We start from the raw sequence: 12553 nt of genomic DNA, 5'->3' as shown, positions 1-12553 counted from the left end.
TCTCTGTCCAAAAGCAGCTGGTCAAAGCAATCCATTACAGTAACGAACAAGAGTGTTTAAATTCATCAGGGTGCTGCTGCCTTATTTTGTACGACAGCAGTCTCCAACTGTTCACTTACATTAGTGCTGTGTGTATTTAGGGGTGCATTAGAAAGTCTTCTCTACTGCTTAGACGGTGATTAACAGTTCCTCTTAGCTATTTCTTCCCAATGCATATCCATGGCAGCATGTGCACTGCCAGCAAGCTTCAACATCTCTGTGTTAGCAAAATGCAGATATGTGTGTCTTCTCCTGCCCCATACAGCATGTAATATCCGTTTTTGTTTGCCATTGCCACAAAAGTATCCAAGGATAAACACATTCCCTTTCTGTTTTTTATTTAAGGGTCAAGATGGGCTCGACGGAGAAAGAGGAAAACCTGGCCAGCAAGGCTTACCTGTAAGAGATGCTGCTTTATTTTAAGCTACCCAATGTCACGTGCATATGAAAAACAGACGCTAGAAGAATGGGAGGTGGAGAGGGCTGCAGTAGGGAATGTGTGGTGAGCCATGAAGCGCAACATCTGCATTTCCACACATATATTCCATAGAATGGGTGTTTTGAGTCACGTGTTGAGACTAACAAATGGGTGATAGAATAGGGAGCACTCCCAAAAGCCTGTCTCCAAAACTGTCTTTTCTAAGCAATCCAAGAGGGACCAGAAACCTTAAGAGATGGGCGGTAGGAGATGACAATGATAGTGGAAGGATCTATTAGGAAATGATACATTTCACATGCTGATGGTGAGAGCTGGTCCAGTGTGAGGTGAGACCATGTTATTCTGCCTGCATGTGTTTCCTCTCAGTCCAATGCATTTATGAAAGACTAAATTAAATCTGAATTTACAGGAAGGATTTTTTTTATTCCCTTCCTATGTGTGGCAGCACATTATATATATTATATATTATATATAGTGTGTGTATATATATATATTATATAATATATATATAGTGTGTGTATATATATATAATATAACATATATATTATATATATGTTATATTATATATTTGACTATTGCAGCAGCACATTAAACATAGCTCGAATTGGGAAATAAAGTTGAATCAATTCCCGTTCTTAGTAGGAGTGCAGGGAAGAACAAAAGATTCTGGTTTGGGGTAAAATCTTAGTGCTCGGTCATATGGCCTAGAAATGGGTAGAGCTGCTGCATTTCCAAGTGGATGTTGATTCTGAGGAGCAGCACCCCTTCAAATGTCAGTGTTTCAGATGGAAGCAAGAGCTTTGGATTATCTTTAGTAAAGAGCCATTAAAAGCGTGGTTCAGAAACAAGCTGATGAAGGAGAGCTCTATAGGTGTGTCCTTACTGTTTCTTTGACATTAGTCCAGAAATTGCCCCTGACTCTAGTACACACAAAAAAACCTGGATGAGCAGAAGAAAGGGTGGAGAAATGTGACGGGGAAGAGACCAGTCAGAGTAGCGAAACATACTCTCTGCTTTAATCCTCCACAGGTAGCTCTCTAATATCTGACATCCAGGCAAAACCAAGAAAAGAGCTGCAGCACACCAAAGGGAGGTGGTACCAGCGCTAAAGATGTAGTCACTGTATAAACTCGTTCTACACGTAGCTTCTGCAGTACCTTTCTCAAAACAGGCTCCTTCCTGCCCACTTCTGAGCACTGTTTTCTAGGCGCCCTCTGGAATTTAGCGAATTATTTCCACGAATACAACCACCACCCAATTCAAGGGTAGCATTGCTTCTTCTCCAACCGACACCCTGTTAAATGCTCTGTGGAGATAGTTCCTTGCTCATTTTACCCCAGGAGGCCCATCTGAGCACAGGCTGTTCCCCTGAATTGTTTCCATACGGTCAGCGTTGTTAGGGCACCAAAAAAATGCTGGGTTTTGTACTTTGTGCAAGATAACGCCAGAAGAGAATTTCAAGCAGATTTTTTTTGTTGCTTGTGTTTCATAGGGGGATCCTGGACCACCAGGCCAGCCAGGAGCAAAGGGATCCAAAGGTGATGTGGTAGGTTTCAGCAGGGTGGATTTACAGTGTCCCAAGTTTAAAGGAAAATGTCTTATTAAGAGGAGTCTCATGTTTTTTTGCACAGCATGTGTAATTTGGTCTACAGTCTGTGCCTTGAAAGACTGTGGAGAAGCTGGTGGGAGGGCTGTAAACATGTATTTGAGTGTCCAAGCCCAATAACGTGTTGGCTTTATGGAGCTAGAGAAGATCAAGACAATTACAGCTCCAGCATGATGGGTGAATCTTGGGCAGGTCTTTTGTTATTGCCATGGGTTGTCTCTCTCCCGTACCCCTGTTAGTGGTGCCTCCAGCCACAGCTGGCTCATCTGTCCCTGAGAAAGTCTGGGCCAGGCAAGCATCTCTCTTACTTGAACCGTAAACTTTGCTGGCTTGAAAACTTCCAGATTTTCAGCTCATTTGTCCATGCAGTTAAGTTTCTTGGAAGAACCTCTAACTTCTTGCTCTTATTGAGAAAGAAACACACCACACGTGGATCTTTCAAGGTTCATTGGGGTACCTCATGCCTACTCCTGCCTCCACATCCTGTCTATAATGACAGCTTGCTAATTATTCTCACAGATCAGGGACTTTATTTGCTAAAACTTAAGTATGTGACCTCAATACTCAGCAAATTCCTGCTCTCTTTTAGCAGATGTCAGGGTTTTTAATCTGACTGTGCTGGGGTAATGCCAGAAGATAGTTGAACCTACAGTAGGTGTTCTTGGCAAAAAGCATACCAGGCGAGAAGATAAATAAACTCTACCCATCAATGGACAATCTGAAACTGCCTTTGGGCCTGATGAATAGCAGAGAAAGCACCCCCAGGAGTATTTCTTCTATGTAGCTGGCCTGCCTGGTCCTCTGCAGATGGAGAAACAACGCACAGAGAATGCAGTGCTTCAATTTAAAAGTGCTTTAGTACCTGACCTCACTAAGAAAGCCTTTGTGAAGGTGATGAGGCTGAGTTTTCCATTCATTCTGCAGAAATTAATCCTTTTTACAGCTAATGAACCTCATGAGTATTTCTTTTATGTCTTTATCCACAAAGCAGCGTTGTAAATTTTAGACACAAGATTCCCTTTTCATTTCCATTAACGTTCCAAAATAGAGGGAGCTACCTCGCAGAGCATCTTACATGATACCATGGAGACTTGCTGTGTCCCTGGTCCAGCACTGGTTGTCAATGAACTGACAGAGGACGCGGGTTTTAAGCATCTTGTTCTAATGTTTGCCAGTGCATTCAGTCCTTCCTCGAGTTCATCCTGCTTTATTTGTCCTCATCTGCTCTTTATTAGGAAAAATGTAGGTCCTTGCCTTCTAGCTATTCATTCCTGTCCTAGAACTCTCAAGACATATGAAGAATCACTTGTAATAAAACCAAATAGCAGTTCATTCCCCGGTGTTGGAGCAACTGACTTTATAAATCTCCTTTTTATAAAGAGTTTCTTTCCAACCGTTATCCAAAAGCATACCCTGAAGTCAGGCTCCCAAGTGGAGTTGTGCTAGAACTGCTGCAATTTTAGATGTTTGTCTTTTTTTTTATTTGCAGGGTCAAAAAGGAAAACAAGGAGCACGGGGCAATGCAGGGAGCAGAGGCTCACCGGTAGGTGAAAATTCCATTTTCTGCCCCAGCAAATGGTGTTCTGGAGCTCTATTGCTTACACCTTTGTGATTTTAGGGCATCCTTGGGCTACCAGGTCCTCGAGGAGTGGTGGGAAGGCAAGGTCAAGAGGGTGCCCCTGGAGTGGACGGAGTGCCTGGGAAGGACGGAGTGCCTGGGATGCTGGTGAGTTTGCAATTGTGACATTAGAGCATCAATAGCAAACGTAACTTAGGAGCTGGAAAACTAAAAGGTAGCCCAGGAGAAATGGATGTAGTCCAGCTCTAGATACTCCACTTTACAGGTACCCAGAATGAATTATATGCTCCTCTTAGTATCTCACATGCACATGGAAGAAGCACCTGCCTTGGCATGGCCAAGTCTGTAACTAAAACGGTGTTTCTAGCCTGACAGATACTTGCATACACAGACTTCTGTATACATCTCTGCAAATCCTCCCATTGCCCAGAAGTGTGGTGCTTGCTGAGGACAGAATTGCACCACTCTCCTTTACCTCCTCCCCCCGAAGCTGCGCAGGAGTGGAAAGAACATCTTGTTTCATATCCTCTTTGGGTTTCTTTTCTAGGGAGAGCAGGGTGATGATGGGGAAGAAGGTGTGACAGGGATGTCAGGCAAAAGAGGCAACCCTGGTGTACCAGGACTCCCCGGGGTACAAGGACCACCAGGATTCAAGGTGAGTTTCTGACTCCTTAAGATAGTGCTACAAGCAATCCAGTTTGCGAGCCTTTTGTCTCTAGAGCTTGGATTCTCCAAGGTCTAACAAGGTCTCAACCACTGCTGCCATCTTTTACTTGGTTAGAGGCTCAGTAGATCTTTTTCCTCATACATCCATCCATCCATCCATCCATCCATCCATCCATCCCAGCAGCTGAATGTCCCAGGGACTTTTCCTCCTTTGTCAAAGTTCACTGAGCTCAGGACTCTACAGATACCCACACCATGAACACTTTAACCTTCTTTCCTTAGAAACCTGACTAAAAAAACATAGCCATGGAGAAGTTGCAAAGGAACTGCCTGCCTGTAGGGTGTCCAGGACGGATGACTCCATGGGAAATTTGGATGTCCTCTAGCTGGTACCCTTCGAGGCCTGAACTACTAAATGGAAATCTGTGATGCTTTGTTTTTAGCATATATTTACTGGATTGGAATGACTGGAACCAGTATGGGCTTGGACATCGCTCTGGGTGGAAGCAAGGACAAGCTGCTTTAATGACCTTGGGGTTTCTTCCTGGTCCTTGCTCTGGTCCAGGCTGGCCACATGATATAAATACTCTGTAAATAGGAAAACTCCAGCTGGGTTTGGAGAGGCTATCAGATCTGATTTAAATTATGCCTCCCATAACACATCCCTCTCAAACTGTCACTTGCTGCCCTCCAGCTGCCTTGGGTAGAATAACAGGCTGTTACCAGGGATGAATGAAACAGCCTTGTGCTATTATGACAGACTCCTACCCTGGCTCCAGGGCAATTTGTGGCCCCTTTGCCAACTGCTCAACCATCCTAGGCTCTCATCACCTTTGCTTCTCTCTCCCAGTCTGCCCTAGATCAAGAAGTGAGGCTTGTGCTGCTCCTGGTGCTTGGGAAGGGGAAGAGGTGGGGAACAAAGTGTGGCGGTGGGTCTCAGAAGCCATTCTCTTGTCCTTAGATTGTGAAGATGGTGCTGGGGGAGTTGTTGGCTTTGCAGCCTTTGGCTTGAAGTCCTCCAGCTGAAGTCTTGGCATGCATTTGACATTTTAGATGGATTAATCATCAATTGCTAGCCTGCCGGGGGGGAAGAGACTATGTGAAACTGCAGGGCAAGACAGACAACACACGAAGTGCAAACAGAAGGCATTTCCTCCCATTGCTGTCCTTATCCCCCATGCAGGCGCTACAGCTCTGCTGAAACTCCTGCTCTGCATGAAGCTCATGAGGGGATGCAACTGTGCCCATCGCTGGTCTCACACTGTGCATCCTCCAATAATCCGCCTTAGCAGACCTGAGGCATCTCCTGATGAAACCACATTCCTCATCCTAATGAGCCACTCTCTTCTAGTTTTCCATCTATGGCTATTTCAGCTGTGTTGTTATATTTAGCTCCTGTCCTTTGAAATTACTTGAATTCTGTTATTTTTAGGGTGAAAGAGGATTGCCTGGACAGACTGGCCAAACAGGGAAGCGAGGTTCACCAGGAGGAATGGGCCTTCCAGGGAACCCTGGCGATCCAGGACCCAAAGGACAGCCGGTTAGTGATGAACTGAGCTAATCAGACCTGACTCCAAGCTTTCTTCTGCAGGAAAGGGTGCAGATCCATGGGTTGGGATAGCAGGCTGGACCCCAGGAGGGTCTTTTACAGGGGAACACATAACCAACTTGTGTGTGAGTGCAGGAGCATTGGCACAGCTCTCTCCAGCACTTCCCTGCTCCTCACTGCTCACTTGTGCACAGAGACATCTAATCTGTGCCTGTGTTCTCCAAGGCAACGTAACTGTTCAAGTCATTCTCACGCTTGTAGTTACAAGGTCGCGGCACGCACTGGCAGCCACGCTGCTGAGCCACCTCCAGCACCCCTCGGCAGTGTCTTTGAGAGCCATTGTGAGAGCGATACACGGAGCCTGCAGAAGGTGTTGAGTGTAGGAAGTGAACTATGCACTCCAAGCCATCCAAAAGGTGCAAAGGACAGCCTGCAGCATGCAGGAGTTGCAGGAGCAGGCATCACCACTGCAGTCTTGACGGCAGTGGAGCTGCAAGCTCAAAGTACATTATGGGAGAAACACCCAGAACCGTTGGTCAAAGCAGAAGTTAAATTCCCACACCTGTCTCCAAGGCAGGCTCCTAATCCTTACTGCTTTTATTTGTTGTACCGGTGGGATTGCCCGGTTTAGCACTGTTGAGTCACGCTTTATCAACCTGATACTATATTGAGAATACTTAAGCCATCTAGACTGGGAGCTTTTTTAGGCCTAAAGGTGCTTTCATAGAGTCTCACAGGCTTAAAATCTTTAGAATCACTTTTCTTTTAGAAATACCCAAGCAGGGACCTTTTCAAACATCTCCTGATATGCTGTCTATCTGCTCAGCACCTTTGCACCAGTGGGATTTCCAGTCATGTGAGGCACACAGACATTGTGCAGCCATTCCCCCTCTATGACAGACTAAGCATCCCAAGTGCACAACTGCCATAAGAGGGCCTAGCTAGGCCACAAGCACGAAACTAAAATGAGGAAAAGAGAGATTAGGAATAATCATAGCATCATAGAATCACTAGGTTGGAAAAGACCTCTTGGATCATCAAGTCCAACCGTTCCTATCTGCCACTAAACCATGTCCACTAAACCATGTCCCTGAGCACCTCATCTACCCATCTTTTAAATACATCCAGGGATGGTGACTCCACCACCTCCCTGGGCAGCCTCTGCCAGTGCCCAAAGACCCTTTCTGTGAAAAAAATTTTTCCTGATGTCCAGCCTGAACCTCCGCTGGTGCAGCTTGAGGCCATTCCCCCTTGTCCTGTCCCCTGTCACTTGGGAGAAGAGCCCAGCACCCTCCTCTCCACAACCTCCTTTCAGGTAGTTGTAGAGAGCAATAAGGTCTCCCCTCAGCCTCCTCTTCTCCAGGCTAAACCACCCCAGTCCCCTCAGCCGCTCCTCGTAAGACTTGTTCTCCAGCCCTCTCACCAGCTTCGTTGCTCTTCTCTGGACACACTTTAGAGCCTCAACATCTTTCTTGGAGCGAGGGGCTCAGAACTGAACACAGGATTCAAGGTGCAGTCTCACCAGTGCCGAGTACAGGAGCAGAATAACCTCCCTGGACCTGCTGGTCACACCATTTCTGATCCAAGCCAAGATGCCATTGGCCTTCTTGGCCACCTGGGCACACTGCTGGCTCATGTTCAGTCGCTGTCAATCAACACCCTCAGGTCCTTCTCTTCTGGGCAGCTTTCCAGCCACTCTTCCCCCAGTCTGTAGCACTGCATAGGGTTGTTGTGCCCCAAGTGCAGGACTCAGCATTTGGCCTCGGTAAACCTCATGCCATTGGTCTCAGCCCAGCGGTGCAGGCTGTTCAGATCCCTCTGCAGAGCCTCCTTACGCTCCAGCAGATCAACACTTCCACCCAGCTTAGTGTCATCTGCAAATTTACTAAGGGTACATTCGATCCCCTCATCTTTATCCATTGATAAAGATATTGAACAGGACTCGACGCAGCACTGTGCCCTGGGGGCCACCACTTGTGGCCAGCCTCCAGCTGGAGTTAACCTCATTTACCACAACCCAGGCCAGAGGTAGACAGTTTCCTAAGCTGAATGCTGTGAGAAACTGTTTCAAAGTCTTTATTGAAGTCCAAGAATACAAATACAAGAATACAAAACAAGAGACAAGATTATTATCCCCAACTACCTCAAGTAAAATATACTTGCTCATATATTTTATATAAAACCCTGTGATGGCAGTATTCAAGCGGATAGTAGCCAACACCACGACATCTCTTTACCTCTTCTGCGCACAAGTGGCAGGTTCATATACCCAGTGTTGCTGTTGCATACCTGGCTGCATGACTAGTGCTCAGGTTGCCAGGGCTGAGATGACTCCATGGCATTTAAATCCTCTGATTTCCCATTTACTTTAGCCAAAAAGCCCTCTAGAAGGAGGGCTAGGTCTGTTCTCCTGAGGCAGGAAAGACCTTAGTCCTTCATTAGTAGCAGTTTTGCTTTCTAGAATCCATAAATAGGCACTGAAATCAGTTAGTATCCTTAGAAAGTTTCTTATGCTCCACCAAGTCCAACCAAGCCCTTTCTTGCCAAGCAGTTTCTCACTCCCATGGCAGGAAAGACTTCCTAACAGTGAGGTCTCTAGATTGACTCTGGAATAGCCTCGTAATAGAGGTGGTGGAAACCCCATCGCTTGAGTCATTTACAACTGGGCTGAACAAGACATTGTAAAACATCCCATAAAATACAATCCAGCATAGGTCACACAGTCCTGCCGAGAGTCCAAACAAGCCTTTTCCATCTCTGATGTTCCTCAGACTGGGGATGAATCATCTGGTGTATGTTTTTGACCTATTTTTTCTAACATTGAATCATTTCACATTTTGACATCTGAGAAGCCCAGAAATATCAGAGGACGTACATCTCAAACGTGGTGAAAGGAGGGTGTTTATGTAAGGACATGCTACCCAGTGTGGGGTTTTTCATTCTTAGACTGCATGTTATGTGCTAATCCAAGTTTGATGGCCTTCCAAATATTTTATTATTATTTTTTCTTATGAAATTGAGCAAAAATCCCTGCAGGGTGGAATAAGAAAAGAATTAGAGGATATGCATGGTTTTCTTGGGTTTGAGCGGGAGGTTGTGTTGTCAGAACACGTGCTTTTTTTGACAGCTTGAATGAGCATAGTTTGAAACTATCCTTAGTAGGTCCAGTTGGTATTAGAAACAAAAGAAGAGCTTGTTTTAAAGGGCTTTGAGGCTGCTTTTTAGCATGAATTTCTAAGATCAGTCTAAGAGTAGATGGTGTCTACATCCTGCTTCTGTTGGCTATGGTCCAAGCTAGAAAGCATCTGCTAGAAATAGTGTAGGTGTGCCTCCTATTTAGAGGGCAAAAAGACTTAGTCTATGAGATCCAAGTAATCTATGAGAACTTCTGGAGTTGCTTCTAGCTTGATGTTTCTGTAATTCCTCCTTCAGTTTTCTTTCACACTTCTTTCTCATCAGTCCTGTTTAGACTGAAGAATACTAATGGGCTTCTCTTTCGCTGAAGCTGCTGAACTCTTGGTGCATCTTCAAGTAACCAGCGTTCAATGTGAACTGACTGTTGTTCTTTGTTCTTGTATTTGTCATGGCTGTTATTTCCAGGGAGACTTTGGCGAGGCAGGATTTCCAGGGATCGCGGGCCTGTTTGGGCCAAAGGTAAGAGGCTGGTTTGTGACCAGTTGGCTTTCAAGTGCCTACTGGGGACAGACAATGCATACACGTTACAAATACTTTATTAGTAGCTCCACAGAAACTATTGAAATTGAATTGTGATTCCAACTTTCGTTAGTTTATACATCTTCATTTGTTAAATGAGCGTACATTTAATTATGCTTTGTTGAAACTTATTCCTGTTAAAACTGGAAGGTGGCAGTGGGAAAAGGGCTGTCCTATAGACTTCAGAGCATATTTCCCCACCTGAATATTTTTCAGACACTCATATTTCCAGCATCAGTCTGTACTTGAGACATTGATATGTGTTCTTACTATTGAGAGCCTTGACTTGAAATTTAGACTCGTTTTTACCAGTATATAATTTTTCTGATGAAGGAGGGGACCAGTTTGTTTTCTGTAGAAAGTAAAGGGTTTGCAAAACAGGAGTGGGAAGTGAATTTTTTAAAAATTAAACCTTCATACTCCAAAATACAAGAGGCAGCATCTCTGTCCTCGCAGCAAAGCTGTAAACAAGGGGCATAAACATGAAGTGTGTTTATTTAGGGGACCTGGCATCTCATTTTTGCTTGCAGGGCCCCCCAGGAGACCTTGGTTTCAAAGGCATTCAGGGACCACGTGGGCCGCCCGGTCTCATGGTGAGTGGTTTTTCAGTTTGTTGGGTTTAGGAGGATTTTCTTCCTTCCTCCATCTATTTTTGTGAGGCTACAGGGTGCTATAAGGAGCACAGTGCGCTGTTCACCGCGTGCCTGACGGACAAACCACAGCCGTGGTACCGCCTCTGAGCCACCCAAACACATCTGTAGGTAACCATGTGTGCACAGGTCTTCTGCCTTGGAAAGAGTCATGGAGCAATGAGTGCCACAAGGACCACTCCAGCTAGACTGAAATGTTTCTGGAATTTCTGAGGTTTTACGTGGATTGTGACAACCAAACTGTGAGGGGTTGTGTCTTTGGACTTGCATTTTGAAACAGGTTTTTTTTATTTCAGCTACAGCGAATACCGCAATCACATTGCTGAAAAGCAGCAAAAAGGTTTTGTGTCTTTACTGAGTCTGCTGTGATAAAAGCGACTGTCATTCCCATGGAATGGCTTACGCATATCTTTTCTTTTCCAGGGAAAAGAAGGAATTATTGGTCCGCTTGGCATTCAGGGTCCCACGGGAAGCCCAGTAAGTATCTGCTTTTTTTTCTGCCTGTATTTTTTAGAAGAGTGTAGCATTTGAGATCCAAAATGCTTGAGGCCAGCATAAGTAACGGCTTGTCTTGTTGTAACGAGGGAAATAAAATGGTCTTAAGAAGAGCTTGAGAGAAGTACAGGTTTAGTCTCCGGCTGCATAGACAGTTGCAGGGAAATTATTATCTTAAAAGTGAGGAGTACCTCTACCTAAGTGCAATTTTCTGATAGATTGGCTCAAACTAGAAGCCACAAATATTATTGCAGGTTTTCAAAAGCAAGCTGCCAGGTTTTCCAAAGGATTTGACCTAGGAGGGGAGCAAAAAACACAACAGGGGATAAAAACCACCCTGATAACTGTAAACTGAGAACAGCTTGATTCTGGGAAGTGTTGAAAATCCCTGCCTGTCTGAAAACGCTAAAGGCGCTGAACACAGACTAAAGTTCAGGTCAGTGTTTTGTAAGAAAAAAAAAAGAGCATAAAGTTACTCAGCATTCAGTACAGAGGCTGCTGCTGGCAGAGATGAAAACCAGTAAGTTGAACTTAGACGGGGCTAAAACATCCCACATTGGCTATTTTTTTGCCTTGGGATGGATGAGCCAACACAACAACCTGAGCTGATTTGTCTAGAGGTGTATTTGGGTCCTTGCAAGGAGCTTCTGGGTGACAGTGCATCCCGGCAGTGCAGCTTGCTAGCACTCACTGACAGCCGCCTCATGTGCTTTAACAGGGGCCCAAGGGAGACAAAGGCAGCCGCGGAGAAATGGTAAGTGCTGACCCGCGCCCCTGGGTGTATCCTGCCATTAAAAGGGCCCCTCTCTTTGGGCAGCCGAGGGTCACACTGAGCTCCAGGGCATCCGCTTGGGCTCTGGCTCAGTGTGGTGTCGTCAGGGTCCCACAAGGGCAAGGCATACTCATCTATGCATGCGTACACACGCATCCACGTGCACACCTATACACCCACTATTAATATTTTCATTTACTTAACCCAATTACACAGCAAAAGCTGATGCTTTACAGATGACTGTGGTGTCTTCAGGAACAAACAGTGAACGGCAGCTTAAAAAGCTACAGTTTGTCCCTGCCACGGTCACAGGACCTAAGTGGAAGCATTGCCCAAGTGCCCTCATAGCTCAGGGAGCAGTGCTAGGACACCTTCTCACCTCTGGTCCACGTCTTGCAGAGGCTCTGATGGGTTTCTAGGCCTTCTCATAGCTTATTGGTATTCTCACCATACAGTGGATACGTCAGGTATACTGGGTACACGTTGTTCATCCTCCTTGCTACCCATAACACAGGTTCCCTCGCTCTCTGGGTTGCTTCCTTTAGTGATAGTGGGTGTTGCTGGGAGCTCTGGTACCATCCTGTGCCCACCAGGACCCTTAAAAAAAGAACTCTCATACTAAAAATCCCAGTGCACATTTCTAACAAGCCAGGGTGCTGTCCTTGTTTCTTCTTGCTCACCACTTTCCGCCTTCGTGGGCACAGCAGAGGACAGTGTGCTGGTGGGGATCTGAGCCCCAGAGGTGCTGGAGCCATCAACACCCTTTGCTGCAATAACCTTTCTACTGTTGGTGGATGTTGTTGAGCCTCGTTTTTCACTGTCCTTCCAGTGCAGCACCCAATCCTTGCTTAAGGCACGTTGGGAACAGCATCTTGCTGTGCCAAGCATTTTTGCTTTATTAATGAGCACGTTCTGACAGCTTCTTCCCCTTTTTTTCCCCCCTTTTTTCTGCCCACAGGGTCTGCAAGGTCCAAGGGTAAGTAGTTGAAATCAGTTTTTCTGAATAATATCTTTTATCCAAGTAGAGTAGTTGCTTTTAGCAAG

At 45.6% G+C, this 12553-nt stretch overlaps 1 protein-coding gene across 5 annotated transcripts in view; it reads left to right on the top strand.

Moving 5' to 3' along the window:
* Positions 1–12553, top strand: part of COL27A1 (collagen type XXVII alpha 1 chain) — a 213406-nt gene that overhangs the window by 194755 nt on the left and 6098 nt on the right. For all 5 annotated transcript variants that reach the window (XM_054084105.1, XM_054084104.1, XM_054084103.1 and 2 more), the window contains 11 exons: positions 385–438; positions 1971–2024; positions 3574–3627; positions 3703–3810; positions 4211–4318; positions 5762–5869; positions 9479–9532; positions 10123–10185; positions 10666–10719; positions 11456–11491; positions 12468–12485. In XM_054084105.1, coding sequence (XP_053940080.1) covers positions 385–438; positions 1971–2024; positions 3574–3627; positions 3703–3810; positions 4211–4318; positions 5762–5869; positions 9479–9532; positions 10123–10185; positions 10666–10719; positions 11456–11491; positions 12468–12485 — 711 coding nt within the window. The remainder of the gene's footprint in view (positions 1–384; positions 439–1970; positions 2025–3573; positions 3628–3702; positions 3811–4210; positions 4319–5761; positions 5870–9478; positions 9533–10122; positions 10186–10665; positions 10720–11455; positions 11492–12467; positions 12486–12553) is intronic.

This window comes from Cuculus canorus, chromosome 19 (assembly GCF_017976375.1).
Source record: "Cuculus canorus isolate bCucCan1 chromosome 19, bCucCan1.pri, whole genome shotgun sequence".
Lineage (NCBI taxonomy): Eukaryota > Metazoa > Chordata > Aves > Cuculiformes > Cuculidae > Cuculus > Cuculus canorus.
The sequence above is the reverse complement of the archived record's forward strand: the minus strand, read 5'-3'. Positions and strand labels throughout refer to the sequence as shown.